Below are 16,805 nucleotides of genomic sequence, written 5' to 3' on the forward strand. Positions count from 1 at the left end.
TTAGGGAAACAGAATTCGAACCTTTCAACAGGGCTCTCAGATACAATAGAGGGGCGCTTGTTTTGGACTCGGGGAAACCAGACCTGTCTGATAAATACAAAAATACATGTTATACGGGTTATACACAACATATATATACACAAATAAATATTAACAGGAAACAATTGCTAAAATCATATAAAGAGAAAGACCGAAAAACCGGCTGCTAGACATTAAGACACTGTGAGCTTATTATGCGTAGATCGGAACGTCAATAGCTTAAACAATTAAAAAAATTCTGTACTTGTAAAATGTAGGTAGATATTGTAATTTTCGGTTAACCAAAAACTCAGGGCGCACCCCGTGACCATGAAGGCTGCAGTCTTCGAAACGTCGGGAGAAAATTATAATATAAACAACCGCGATAAAACTCGTAAAATGTTTTATTTCAATGTCCAACATTCATTAATCATTATCCTCATGTGCGTTGGTAGAGTCCTTTATAACATTTACATTCATTTTATATTTAATTGAATTATAAACAATAACAAAAAGGTATCTTCTAACGTGAAAGACTAAGGCCTAAACTCTGTTAGTAGTGGAGGCGGCTTGTGCTCATCAGTGGACAATATATAATGTATTATATAAAATGTTTATAATACCGCCTGCAATTTTTGTTAAGGAAGTCAGAGCTCCAGCTTGAGGATTCTTGTAATAAATTAAACTCAGAAGATGACAGCAAATGTTGCATAAGCTTCACATGTACGTAATATACAGCTGCGTACTTAGATGGTAGAGTAACAAATTAGTCGAGGTACTGTACCAATGAAGGCGTACATCGCTTTAATATGGAAGGCGTGGTGTGACGCAGCGTCTTGAAACAACCGCGTACGTGCACTTACGTCACCTTGCAAGTGTATGTATCTACACCACATATGTACACAAGACATTTTTCCATCTCCAAATAACCCAGTCGCAGCTCGGAGTCAGGAAGATAGCGGTGTGATATCCCCGTGCCTCGGAAAGCACGTAAAGCCGCGTGTCCTGCGTCTGATCTCACTCCGGTCATGTCGGATTGCCATCTCACCGGACTAGGAGAGTGAAGGAACAGAGAGTGCACCTTCGTATTGGGCACACACTTGTGCACTATAATATCTCCTGCGTACCTGGCTGATCTCCGTTGACATAGATTGGTGTGATTATGGGATCCATTCATTCATGTATAGAAATTATTTTAAATACAATTTATTTGTGTGGAGTGGGTAGATTATTTTGTAGACAGGTTTAAATTTGACGAACAAGTGTTACGCGTGATGGTAAATGCTACTACAATAGAAAACGTAACAGACAATTTTTATGACACACAATTACACTTTGATTGTTCTTGATCCTTATGCATTTTGGTATCAGTCTGCTAATGCTCGGTAATAACATTCTTATACTATTAATAATAGTATATTTGTATGTCTTAATACTATTAATAATAGTATATTTATATTCGCCATAAACATCAAACAATAACCACCGCCGTAAACAACGTGTCGAACCCGCCATAATATATCCGAAATGGGATCAGCCTATGTATATCCGAGGATCTCTAATCAGTGTGCACGGTCTGCACCTCACTCCACTTACACACGGTGTAGTGGAATCACCTTGCCATAACAATATAAAACAACAGATAAATATAATCATACATATTACATATATATACAGTCCCGTCGACTCGCACTAAGACTGCTCAATTCGTTCCAGTGCTAAGAGCCATAAACATAATTAATGAAGTTGCGCGGAACATAGATATCTTTAATTGTACACTGGCGGAATTCATAAGGGTAACTATAGAAACTATAACCAATAATGTATCGACCATAATGAAATAACTATGCATAACTATTTGTATCTGAATTGGCTTTATGACAATGTAAATATAATCGCATTGGGTGTAACTCCTGTAAGATTATATTTAATAAATAAATAAATAAATAAATAAAATAAATAAATATTCATACCATATACTATCGGCGATCTAAAGAAATACAATAAAATAAGAGAGTGACTATTTCCTGTAAGCAACAACCATTTAATCCAAAACCCCCAAATCATGCTTACAAGGGCTTGCCACGAGCTCCACTTCGGAACCACTAATGCACAATGACGCTAGACAATGACGCGACATGACGAGCGACTTTCTGGATTGTCAATTATTCCACAAAATTGCACAAAATACAATGAAATCGTCTTTCAGGGGTTGTTTTAAACTTCTTCTTCTAGATATTAGAAATCCAAGAGCGTGTGGAGATGACTGAATATTGGTTAGAAGTGATAAAGGTAGTACATAAATCGTTGGAGTGATTTGAATTAAATTTAGTACATCAAACACCCTTCTACTATTGGACTAACTAAATATTTGGCCTAGTTTTATCGAAAATAAAGAATGGGTCTTTTATTCAGGGTTTTATTCAAGCGCGCCTGATTGATATCAGCACCTTCTGGAGCTGTATTCCTAAAAAATAAATTGCTAAAAAACTGCTTTTTCGCTCTTCTACTGCTGAAAAGGTACGTGGCCCTAGTTTACCACGCTGGTCTAGTGCGAAATGGCAGACTTCACATACCTCTAAACTCTTATGAAGAATTCTTTGGATTCTTTACTTCGGAAAGAAACGAAAGAATTATGTTAAAAATATTATTATCTTATAACAAGTTATTTACTTGACTAACTTATTCTAAGTTATATTGCGAGCGTAATTAATTAATATGTAGTTATGCGTATCGCTAACATAAGTTAGTGAAAACAATAAAGTTATAGCTATATAAACTTAGTTAGCGTAACAGTATACTGTTATAGAACCCTTCTGTTTGTCTTGGAATCAACTAATTAGATTAAGGGGTTAGTTTCTCTGAAATTTAAACTTGTCAGTTAGACTCAAAATGAATTAGTAACTATATGTACATACATAAAATAACTAGTGGACGGAATAAGACTAAACATCTCCTGTCTCAGGATGGCGAGCACAATGGAATATCAAACAATACTTAGTAATTCAATGTGTTAGATGGTGTTTCTACTGTTTAGCGGCGGTCGTATCGCTTACCATCAGGCCGAACGACGAGCTCATCTTGTCATTCAAAGCAGTAAAAAATATATATTATTATTATTTTCTAAAAGCCACACTTAGTCCTAGTCCTTAAGATTATTGAATTCCATCAAACTTTATTCGTCATAAAAAGTTTCATCGGCTCATTGCCGCCACGAAAGCTTTATTCTGTTTCCATCAGTCATCCGTCTACTACTCATTTCAGCCTTTCTTATTACGTCTTAGTACGGCGACTGAATTTCCAGCGTGATTGAAAAAATATAAAAATAATCACGCCAGTAACATGCCAGTGACAAATAAATTAAGTTGCGCGTCGAGTGAGACAAGCCACAGGGTCGGCATAGCAAACCGACAGCAAATAAATTATTATTTTGATTTAACGTTACAATTACTGAGTAGACTTATGTGTCTATGTGACGGAGTTAGCTATCTGCAGTGTCTTGAAATATGAAGCTATAGGCGGTTATGCACGAACATGCTCATCTCTTCATTTAATAATAATAAATAATAATATCAGCCCTGTATAATATTGTCCCACTGCTGGGCACGGGCCTCCTCTACTACTGAGAGGGATTAGGCTTTAGTCTACCACGCTGGTCTAGTGCGGATTGGTAGACTGCACACACCCTCAAAACTCCTATAGAGAACTTCTCAGATGTGCAGGTTTCCTCACGATGTTTTCCTTCACGGTTAAAGCAAGCGAATAATATAATTATTCACAAAGAATACACACATATTTTTAGAAAAGTCAAAGGTGTGTGCCCTAGGGTTTTGAGCCTATATTCGTCTCAGCAATCCATTCCCCACCCAAGGAGACTATCGCCGCTGATCCCTTCATTGATTACAAAATAATCGGTTTTGACACCAACTAAAATTTAAAGCAATGTTTTAGAATAAACTTTGTCTAAATCCTTCAATTTTTCACACAACTCAATTCACATCGCACGTATCCGATGAATTCGCCGATGATAGGTTTTCAAAGCCCAATAAAAAATGTATGACTGGCAGCCCTACACTGCATTGCAAAATTATTTATAGCCACTGCACGAACGAATTTTATATTTGAATTTATCGATGGAACGACCGGTCCGAAGTAAAAGGTTGTAACTACAGTCCGATATTTGTGAGATATGACCTTTAATGTATTCGAAATTATGTTCCGAGTGACCAATGCATGCAACGGGGCCATTTATTTGTGGTGGCAAATATACCATTTATAGTCAATGTGTCATTTATTTGTAATGGCGGTTGGATGAGTGATTTGTATGATAATTTGGTGAATTTATAGTAACGACTGATATTATGAGTGAAGGATTGGCTAAGTTTTGCTTATGGATTATTAATTGACGTACGTTTGGTAACTGAGGTATAGTTCAAGTAGTTTCAAATTAGAAGAAAAGTCATTGAAATGAACGATTCATTCGAATGACTTGAATTTACTGATTTGTGCTACAAAGGTCCTCAAGTTCAAGTTCCTATCACGTTAATAATTTATTTGTCTCTTTCTGATCAAGTGTAAGTCGACGATAGTTATCTTCAAGGCATTAGGCATTATGAGATACTGCGACGATCAAGGATCAATCAAGATGAACAAGTTGCGTTAACATACTATATATAGAAAACGCAAAAGAACCAATTAGTCAGAACATTCCTGATAAAATAATACTGTAACCATTTAAAGATGCCTTCCATTTATCAATCAATATTAGTCAGTCGTAGTCTAGACCAAAATGTTTTTAGTTAGAAAGGCGTATTTACCAAACAATACAATGTTGATTAATGGCCTCCTTTCTCCCAGTAGACAAAGGCTCGACTTATTGACGAGTTTAAAGATAATATGTTAACTAAGTCTTATTTAAAGCCTTTACTTATGTCATATCATCCTTGTCTTAAAAACATATCTTATACAGCTGATGCCAGATCTCCTTGTTAAATTACATAATTTCATACAAAAAAAATTGCCTTTTTTAAGTGTATATACATTATTACTTAATAAATAGATTATTATTAAAAAAAATCCAAGCATTTTTATACATTTACGCGTAATAGGAAAAAATATAGAAGTGAGACGACATTTTCCAGAGTATATATACAACAGAACAGATATTTTATTATTACAATTTTGTGACCTAGTGATAAAAGCACCAACATTAATCCCTTAACAATGTACATTGCCCTCCTAGAATCATCCACAGAATTAGTTTCAATACTATCGCACTGCCAAAACATTGTTAAAGTGCTTAACCAACGTTTCATCTATTTGAAACTAAATTAATGGGCTTTACCGACGCAATCGCAATTAATACAATTACAATGCTATTTACACCTGCTGTCGTTGTGTTACTTGTATAATTAATGTGTAATTTAATGGGATTAGTTTAGTTAACTAACCTTTTGATATAATTTATTTGATAAAAGACGCCTTTATTTCCAAAGGGTTAAGGGCGTTAGCTCTACGCGAGTTACTTGAGAAATTCAGACCAAGAAAGCGACGCAAAACATACTAATAGATTTCAACAAAAAAAAACTCAATAAGTCGACCCTCAAAATTCAATAAATATTACCGTGAAAATTCAATCCATTAGGTTTTCTTAGGCAAAAACTACGGCAAAATATCAACAAAGGCGCGACCGTGCGCCCTCACGTATATGTCGCAAACGCCGTGAGTTATTCAATATTCATGCACCACTTTTAGGTCCGACAGTGTATTTTCACGTAAGTAAAATACATCATTAGTCAAGTATATAGATAGATTCCCGTACGGGATACGAAATTTGAGACACAATAGCCAAAACAGCATCAAAAAATGTTATATTATCTATATATTTTTTATATTTCCCTTTAAGAGCGTTTACGTGCCGCGCGTGAAGTCAACTATAGGTAATTCTTCGCAAAATTCACTCACACAGAGCCGTTGCGTAGCTGTGTGCGTAGAGTTAGCGCGTCGGCTATCTTTATAGTCAGACCAACCAATTTTGATCTTTTCGCTTTAATTATCTAATTGGAATGTAACTTATGATTTATGAATTTATGATAAATGAAGAATTCTATTATTAAATATATAAGAATTCATCATGAAATAGTTTATATGTATCATTTTGTAATTATAAAAAAATACATTTTTAACAAATTTTAACGGCAATTTTACAAATTGTTATTTTCACTTTTAAATGCAAATGCTTAAAAATTTAAGCATTTGCATTTAGAAAGAACCATTAGTAAAGTGGAGCTCATCATGAAGCCGAAAGATAGGCACCAGAACTCCGTAATCAGACAATAAATCAGGAAAATTACTGTGCTACGATGTTTATAATGAACCACATAATTACTCCATAGATCTTCAGTTTTTAATATTTAGCGTATTGAAAGTTTAAATTAAGTCATTAGAAATTACATATTGGAATTTATATTTTGAGTCAGAAGGTGTATGTAATGAGATGTCATTTTTAGGTGTATAACTAAAAAGTGAGAAATAAAAGACTTCTTTTTTCGGTAGTTTCTAAGATTCAAAGAGGAGAAAGATATAGGATTCCGTCTCTCGTCACTTGAATTTTCTTAACAGTGCGCATCAGTGAACACAAAACCTTGTTATTTGAAAGTAAGCGTACCTATGCATTATGCAAAAAAATCAGCCAAGTGCGAGTGGGACTCGCGCACTGGGTATTTGGCGAGTTGTAAACGTTTTGACAACGGGACAGCAAAGTGATTCTATAAGGCTAAGAACTCACGAAGCGTTTTTACTCGCGCCCGCCGTGGTTGAGAAACGGCTGTTTTATTTCCAAACTCATGACGACCGGAAATCTGTGCGATTTGTAACCACCGCGGTTCCGATTATGTCCTGCAAACTTGGCGAGCGATTATCGCAAGGCGGGCGGTTACAAGATGGACAGTTAACGGTCAGTTGAGTTCCAAAACACCATGGACACATACCAGAAACGATCACGATGGAGGAAAATGGCGTCAGATTTCTGTAACCACCCCTCCCCTACCGACTACTGCAGTCGCCCACCTACTAACCACAGAGCGCGCTGGTGCTACCGTGGCCCGCACGATTCTAATAGTTGGCCGCCAATACAGCGGGTACCGCATACAACCGCGCACGCCGCGGGCGTAAAGAGAGTTTTGAAATGTGCGTTTAGCCCATTGAAATGTTACAATTTAAGGACCGAATATTGCATTTCTTGGAGGACGCACTTTTATTTTTGGGCCATGTGTGGGGGGTCAATAGAAGCTTAACCTCAAGTTTGTGGGGTCGCCACCCTTGTCCTCCGGCCGCCATCTTGGAAAAAGGGGTGAAAACACTTTTTTCGCGATATCTCGGAAACTACACGTCTTACAAAAATTTTGTAAAGCCATAATTTGTAGCAAATTGTTTTGCCTGCAAATATGTTTTTTTTCTCCTTTATCCCCAAATGGTAACTCATACCTTTTCTACCTGCATAACATTCGATAAGTTAAATTTGGTAAGTTCTATGGCAAAGAAAAGAGTTAGGAATAAATAAGTAAAGTTGTACGAATTTAACAAAAAAATTGTAATAATATATTTACAATAAAAAAAAAACAAAAATAAGTTAAACATTTTGTTTCGACCGGATTCTCATGAGCATTGTCGAACCCGGTAAACTTTGGAGCGCTCTAACAGCGTTTTAAATGAATGAAATAAAAAAAAATTATAGGGAACAATTTTCCTCCAAAGATCATTTACAAGTTAGTTTGAGGTAATTTTTTTGTAAAATGTAAAAAAGTTATAGAGCAAAAAGAAACCCCCCACACATGTTCTAAAAATAAAATTGGGTCCTCTAAAAAATACAAAGCTCATGTAACATTTCAATGGGCTAATTGTTTTTAGCTTAAGGTTCCATTTTTTTCCTTCGAGTAACTATGCTCAAGTGTTTAATGAGTAAAAAAAGCAACAACCATAACTACAGACGCATGTTATAACATTAGTACATCAATCTTTTAGCTTTTGCTTTAGCCGAAGTTTCAGCGTTGTTACGTTTCCTTTTCTTGCCTAGAAATAGCTTTACTTCCCATTGTGTCTGAAACATAATAATATAATAATAATTTATAGTAACTACTAAAATTATTGTCAATCATTAAAGAAAAAAAATTTTACTTACTAAAGTACTAAGATGTGGCAATCACTGTATACACGTGACTATTTTTTCTACGCACAGCAAAGTCCAACTCGAGTCTCGCCGGAGCGACGAGCGATACGTCCTCTCTCTAGAAAGCCTCAAGGCGGACTAATTTGAAACGATTTGCGCGTTGCGTTTTATAGTGGTATTTAAAATATTTATAGAAAAATAACAGAACTAATTTTGTAGATTTTTTAAAATTGTATGTTTTTAAGGAGATGTTCTTCTATTATAGTAATCCAATATTATATTCAATTAAGTAAGATATAGTGATAAAAAAATCATTTAAATGACCAACATTTCTGAAATTTTCGAATTCTTTGAATTTTTATTTCTTATGAATTAAACATAAAAAGATATTTTTTTCTCTACTAACTTTTTTCTTCAGGATCTTTTTAGTTAGATAAAAATAACATATTGTTGTGTTCCTTAGTGGTTAAAGATATTTTGAGCTTCGAAATAGACGTTCGAAGCGCAAATTTGAAAACCTCTGTTCAGTAAACATTAAACAATTTACAAATACTTAATAAATCTAAAAATTTTCTCTACTAACTTTTTAGACAACAAAATTTTCTATAATAATTACTAATTCATATGTTTTTAAAATAATGTTTTGATGGATATTATCTCCTTCGAAAAGTGCTGTTTTTGAGACATACGGCGCGCGGATGCGTAAACGCTCTTAAAGAGCGGCTTGAATCAGTAAATAATGATGAGCATTAGATATACAACCCGCCACAAAAGTAACTGAACAAATTCAAAAATTCAAATCGCCTTTACACTTTTGTGTCCTTCAACAATCGTGTTTTATTCACTAAAATAAACTTCAAAGGGTTTACTTTATTTCAAAGAAAAAATAATACTACGGTTGAACACAAAGTGTAAAAGCGCTTTGAAGTTTTGGATTTGATCAGCTATATTTGGCTGACTGTACATAATAATAAAAATAAATATAACAAATAACATTAATTATGTTGTTTTTTATATTTTAGTTCATATTTTATTCATGGTTTTATATTTACCAGTCACAACTCCATTGTTTTCGCGCTGTGAGGAAGGCTAATATTGGCAGAGTGGATGCAACAATGTATTTTTAGATACAAAACTCAAGTCCTCAGCTCATATATTTTTTTAATCTAGACTGCACAGCTCCCTAAGGAGGGCCGACCTATTTCTCCAGGCGATGCGCAACAAAGCAATAACAACGGATCACAGAGCATTCTTGTTGGTTATAATAAATTTAGAATTAACATTTTTAATATAATTCATTTTTATGTAGGTTAATTATAGGACTGCCTCGGTGGCGTAGTTATATTACAAGCAAGTTGCAACACTCTGAGCTTCAAGGTTCAAAACCCAGATTGGACTGTAATGTTTATTTCTGCTGTATCAGTCCAGAGTCTGGAATCTGTGTCCGTTATGGCGATAGAATCGCCTGCTATAAATGAATGAATGAAATGAAAACAAATGAATGCTCATTCTATGTATCACTAGTTCGATATACCACGTGCTAGTACGTAGCCACTAGACCAATGAGGTCACAATAAACGGGCTAGTGGTGGGATAAAAACTCGATCGAATATCGCGAATGTGGATTAATCGAATAGTGCGCGAAAAATATGCAGCCTCGAACTTATGTTAGTTCGATCGTGCATGTTTTTAGGTCCTGTTCAAATCGTAAATAATGAAAGGAAAAACTAAATAACGATTACCAACTTTAACACTACAAAGTGCCTTCAGTGAACTTGACGCGTTAGGACCTATCCTCTATATAATTTGGACTTTGTAGTACGTACTATAGAGTTCTAATTTGATATCATTTCTAACAACACGATACTACTTGACGATGGCCAGAATTCAATCAGACGTGGTAAATTAATTTACAAGTACAACAATTTATTAATAAATATATTCATATTTTATTTTACGAATAAAAGGCGCGATAGCCTAGTGAGGTGTGGAACGGACTGCCAAGACGAATGTCCGCAGGTTCAAATCCCAAGGGCACACACCTCTGACTTTTCTAAAAAAATCATGTGTGTATTCTTTGTGAATTTATCGTTCACTTTAATGGTGAAGGAAAACATCGTGAGGAAACTTGCACATCTGTGAAGTCTACCAATACGCACTAGGCTAGCGTGGTGGACTAAGGCCTAATCCCTCGTAGTAGTAGAGGAGGCCCGTGCTCAGCATTGGGCAAGTATATAATACAGGACTGATATTATTATATATTATTATTATTTTACGATTGCGAAAGCGAATGTTATATATGCGAATATTGTGAATACGATTAAGTTACATCACTAATACTGGCATTTTTTACAGCACAACACACCTGTTACGTTCCTAACGACTTTACTCAGTGGAACGGTTTACGAGGACAACAAAAACTTTACGACCAAACAGTATTTTAGATTTTATTATACGAATATTTGCACGCACTTTTGTATTGCCTATATTTTGTATATATTTTTGTGTTACTAAAATGAAGACTTATTCGTGCTGTGGGTAAGAAGCTAGTAAATAAAATTAGATGTACTATTATGCGGTATACTAAAAACGGTATACGGTATATTTATCATATAATATATAATTTCAGAAGGTATACGTGAACTCAAATAACACATTTATTTCCCGTACTGCCACATTAAATACGACACGAACGGCAGTGTTGTTTAATTGTGGTGATTATGATTGGTCGAGAGAACAACGAGTGAGTCACATGTTAGTCTCGAGAGACTGGTCGAGACCAATAACAATGAAACGATACAAACTCTCGTGTCTTTTGTTACATTCTAAGAGGCCTGAGTGGTTATTTTGTATTTTTACTACATGCGCGATCTCTTCGAATTTCGAGCAGTGACTCGATTATTAATTCCTATGAATTAGGATCTATATTTAATGAGGGTTTTGGAGTTTGAGGTAGCATACCTTTTGAACTCTAACTTAATTTGAATAAAAAGATATCTTAATAACGAATAATTTCCGGGATTTAACATTATAAACACTGTTTTAATCAGAGTTGTCAAAATTCAGAAACTATTGATCAAAACCTCAACAAATTAACCCTTAAACAGTAGTAAACTAAAACATAATCTTAAAGCATAAAACTGTCTTAAAGAAACCTAACAGAACCGTGCCAATGTCCGCGACCCCGATCCGTCGCCGCGACGTCGACGCCACGTCGTCGGAACGTCTTTGCAATTATTTTATCGCAAATTGGATGCCATGGACGCGGCCCCGTTCCGTTATTGATTTCTCCTTTATCGGTGAGATTAAAAAGGAATATATCACGTTGGGGAATGGAAGAGGAATGAGTCATAGTGCCAGAACATTTGGTTGTATTCTATATTTCTTTTACCTTTGTTTTGAGTACTCAACAGAATGAGGGAACACAAACTAATTAATGATCTGATGGTAATTAGCATCAGAGATATTGTTGTTAAACCTTAAGGAAACACACCAAACACAGAGGTGTAACCAGGGCACCCACTTTTCCCCGTGTTCCATCTCATAATGTGAAATGGCGAGCTTATTGCCATATCGGGCACAAACTCCAGACTCCGGGCTGATACCGAGCAACCAATTTAACTTTGTCCGACCCGGGATTCGAACCCAAGACCTCAGAGCCGTGTCGTACGTTCACGCAATACAACTCCCGGCAAGTGTTTTACGAAAACGATTAGTAATATTTTCAGAACTCTTAAATCACACCGCACGAAACGCAGCGACGAAGCATACATGTCGGTTTGCTATACGATGGTTGTCTCTCAGTTTATTATCGACTCTGTGGCATTAAATGATATTACGTCTTATATCACTCAACACTCAATAAAATTTAAGTCTATAATATTAGGGACCTAAATATAGTTCAGCAGACAAATGCATTTCAGGACTTGGAATTGAGATCGAGTGCTGTCATTGATAGTGCAGGTCAATGCAATTTACACAATGGGCGTGGCACGTCACCTCTTGGACTTATTTGTATAGTATAAAAATACGTACGTATCCACGTGCGTACATTAAACCATATTGTACACAGTATGTGGCTCGGGTGTTCGCGCGAGTTAGAATCCAATTTGCAGTGTCGAGGCAGGCTCTGCGCGCGACATCTCTCCCTGAGTGACAGGCGCGCAGAAACTTGCGATCATAATAGATTCGTGACTTCACTTGGGTTAAGCAGTTAAAGTTACTTGGATGTGGTAATATTCTTATCAAATCTTTAAGTCAAAACATTCTGACGATTATCACCGAACAAATTATTTAAAAATATCATTACTTTTAGATTAAAGACCGGACCTCGAGTTTCACCAATTGAAAAGTATATTAACTAGTTTTGCTTACGGCTCCGTCTATTCTTCGTCTCTCCGTCTACTCCATCTAGTCTTCCGTTATTTCGAGATATAAAGCCCGTTATAAATTTTATATTATAAAATAAATATATGGGATATAAAGTATGCCTATAGCTGTATGGAATAGTATAGCTTCCTATTAATAAAAAGAAATCAAAATTGGTTTAGTAGGTCCTGAGATTAGCGTGTTTCAAAGAAACAAACTCTTCAGCTTTATATATTAGTATAGATGAGCAAAAGGAAGTTGCTAATGCTAAGTAATGTAAGCAAAAAATACCAATCTTCGCTAGGACACTGATAAATCTGCTATTTACCGAGGGAAACGTTTTTGTTGCCAGTATTTACAGCGATTCGATTATAATGCTTGGTCCACATTAACACATTTTTATAGCATATAGGCTTGCGTTTGACCACTATCTCTCCTGAGGGTAAGTGATGATGGGGTTAAAAGTGTAGTACGCTCGCCTAGAAGATACCAAACTTGTGATTTGGATATGCCCATTTTAGCCCCCGTGTATCCCGATTAAGAAAATCGGAGGAACTCTTTGTTGTTTCGCACAACTCACAATCAAGGCTTGCGGTTTGTTTACCTGTGATGGAAAAAAAAACCCGTAGAAATCTTAACACAAAAATTCTATTCTTAGCACAGTTCAATTTGTTGGTCAGGTATTTTTTTTTTTTGTTTTTCATTTTGGTTTAAAGTTTGTCTTAGGAACCAAATAGATAAATTAATTATATATTTTCAAGCCACTGAAACACCTAATTATAGTTATATAAGAAATGTGCCACTATTTTGGGAATTCTTACGTTCTACAACGGCTTGAGTTCAAAATCACGAGAAATTAGCACGCGAAGGACTATTTACGATGCAATTACTTATAGTAAACGTCTAAACTCTAGAGTGTACAATATTCTGTAAGTGAAAAATATTAATTGGCCCTTTGTCGCTATTATAATTGCGTAAATCTGTATTAGCTGTAAGTTTTCCACAATCAATAAAATAAAATAAAAATAGTCCATAGTCTGCCTACGCCTATGGAATAGAGGCATGGTATTGTTTTTTTTATTTTTATTGACGAGACGAGTATGCCCCTCGTCTTATGGTGAACAATAGGACTGGCCACAAACAGCGGCAATCATACAGAACTTTAAATTACAAAACTCCGTGGCCCTCTACAGCGCTCGTCATCCTGAGACACAAAATGCTGTGATAATAAAATGCTTATCTTTCAAACCGGAACAACTGCATACACATTGCTGCTTGGCGACAAAACTAAACATGGCGGTGGTAATTGATACCTACTCAGACGGATACATACATACTGTGTGTGTGCGTGTGCGTGATCGTGTGCGTATGCGTGTGTATGTGTGTGTAGGTAATTACAGTGTCACAGAATAGAATAATTATCAAACAAAGGATATATCTTGCTTCTTTAAGGGTAGAGGGAACTTATGCATGCAGGTATAGCGCGGCACCGCAATATACCAGACTGCATTTATTGCGAGCCAAACCGATTCGTCTAAAGCTTACTTTAACATTTAGACACAAATTCCAGAATCCGAGATAATACTGAGCAGAAAACGCCAACCATAGAACAGACATAGATGAAAATGAAGAACCAGGTAAATAAAGTACCGGAGAAATCCTCCAAACGAGCCATAAACTTCATCACGCGGCACTACGCGGAAAGTTAATTGCACCATAAATAACAGAAGAAAAATGCGACTTTCTTTATGGGTACTTACAGATACTTGGATTAGGAAAAGCGTGAAGGCGTTAACAGTAACTGTGGACTAGTGATCGTCAAATGGGTGGAATTCGACCGTCGACTTAGAAAGAATATATTTATTTGTAACAAACAAAATTTAAAAATATTTACAAAAACTAAAAAAACACTTACATCAATTTGCTTGTCAGAAAAGCGACTCCAACTCAGCATAGCTGATATAAAAACAAGCACTGATTGACGCGGGGCCGTTTTGTGATGCCACGAGCGCTTTAATACATTTTTAAATTTTATTTCTCTACACTCTATATGAACTTTATACAATAATATCAGCCCTGTATTATATACTGTCCCACTGTTAGGCACGGGCCTCCTCTGCTACTGAGAGAGATTAGGCCTTAGTCCACCACGCTGTCCTATTGCGGATTGGCAGACTTCACATACCCTTAAAATTCTATAATATATGAACTTTAATCATCCCCAATCTCACTGCGCCATGTGCGCAATGTCCTTACAAAGGGGTATTCCACATATCTATATATACGTACTATACAACGTTAACCCTCTAAGGAGTGAAGATTCGTGCTCTGCAGTGGGACGATATAGTATTATTATAATATTATTAAACATCTCAGTTTGGATAAATACCACCACAGTTTATATTTTAAGAATAAACACCGCATTGTTATTATAAATATTTATTAAATCTGGAAACTCTTTATGTACAGTCGGCCACAAAATAAGCTGAAGAAATACGATAATACAAATCGCAGTGTACGTTAAGTTTAATCGAATCATCTTTTGTTCTTTGTGTAAACTAAAGTAAATGCCAGTTATTTTATTATTTTGAAGTAAAAAAATCTTGGTGAGAGAACAAAAATGTAATTTGAATTTGTTCAGCTATTTAATTTTTGACTGTACCATTAAATACACAAGCTAATTCGTTTCTAAATAATCAAACACTTAATTTAATAAATAAGATCTTGGGACCAATGGAATGGTAAACCAAAAGATCATTTAAAAATAATAGTTCAAGTATTTTTCTGCGAAGCAATTCGATTTGATATTAATTGTACGTATACCCTTTAAGTTGTTTGAAGTATATTTTCAAACTTAGTTTAATATCTGTTGCGACCGCGAGTTTTCTAGAATTCTTCATATCCCCTTTATTACAGAGTTCATAACATCTTATATATTGTAAGATTGCACTGTAAAATATCGTCTAGAATGTTATAGTCTCATATTTTCTACTTTCTTTGCTAGAGTTGTAACCTATTACTTGAAATCATTTTTAAACGTTACAATAAATAACATAAGAATTAATAAGCGGAAGATACTAATTATGGCATCTCTTATTATCTATTAACAGCATATAATTCGGAAGTATATAAGGCTAGAAGTAAGTTTACAAGGCGTTGGAAGTAAGAGTATAAGGTATCGAAGTTATATAAGATGCCGAAAGGATATCAGCCGCCATAATTATATAATGAAGTTTCAAGTCCCATGAATTATATAACTGAAAATATACGCAAGTATTGTGGCAGGCGTTTATCACGAGCCAATCGCCCTTCTCATCTTGGTTGAAAACTCACAAATCAAGTTAGGCGTTCCCAAGCATATGTACAACCGGTATCCTTACTCCGAAATGGAGAGTGTGTTCGCCAGCGCCTTTTATAGAACTTGATGGATGGCGGCCATCGATAATGCGCGAATTAGGGGTAACGTCTCGTTTGTTTTCCTTACACGATAATATTATATATTTTTACAGATATTCGAAGATGAATGAGAACCATATCAGTCATTTTGTTGCTGCTCTTGCCTTATAGTTTATTTTAGGTTTTATACGTTTTAAGTTTATATGTATAAAAAACATAATATACAAAATATTAATTTATAATATTATTAAGAAGCGACGATAGCCTAGTTGGGTGTGAAACGGACTGTCGAGACGAATGTCCGCAGGTTCAAATCCCAAGGGCACACACCTCTGACTCATCTAAAATTATGTGTGTATTCTTTATGAATAAACGGTTGCTTTAACGATGAAGGAAAACATCGTGTGAAAACCTGCATACCTGAGAAGTTCTCTATAGGAATTTTAAGGTTGTGTGAAGTCTACCAATCCGCACTAGATCAGCTTGGGAAACTAAAGTCTAATCCTTCTTAGCAGTAGAGGAGGCTTATGCCCAACCGTGGGACAGTATATAATATAGGGCTGATATTATTAGTATATGGTTACCCCTCTCTTTTCTAAAAAAATTTACGATACGACAATCATCGACGACTTACTGGCTTTAAGGAAAGTACTTCATACATAATTTGGTTATGTGCATAGAACTCGAAAACTTAAGACTCACAAAAACACTAATACTTCCTACATAACACCATTAATCAAATCAATACCTAGTTAACAAACTTCAATACAATACTTTACCATTCATGGCCGCTTTGGCAATCCCGTGACGTCACAACCACTCCCGGCCGGCCGGGCAGGGTAATAGGGCGGAAACG

At 35.6% G+C, this 16,805-nt stretch overlaps 1 protein-coding gene across 2 annotated transcripts in view; it reads right to left on the reverse strand.

Annotated features, from left to right (window-relative positions):
* Positions 1-16,805, reverse strand: part of LOC115444348 (dystrophin, isoforms A/C/F/G/H) — a 530,370-nt gene that overhangs the window by 330,064 nt on the left and 183,501 nt on the right. The window contains exon 34 of one of the 2 annotated variants that reach the window (XM_037447493.1): positions 22-87. The exons of the other annotated variant lie outside the window; for it this stretch is intronic. Coding sequence (XP_037303390.1) covers positions 22-87 — 66 coding nt within the window. The remainder of the gene's footprint in view (positions 1-21; positions 88-16,805) is intronic. 2 annotated transcript variants of the gene reach the window in all.

Source organism: Manduca sexta, chromosome 6 (genome assembly GCF_014839805.1).
Source record: "Manduca sexta isolate Smith_Timp_Sample1 chromosome 6, JHU_Msex_v1.0, whole genome shotgun sequence".
NCBI lineage: Eukaryota > Metazoa > Arthropoda > Insecta > Lepidoptera > Sphingidae > Manduca > Manduca sexta.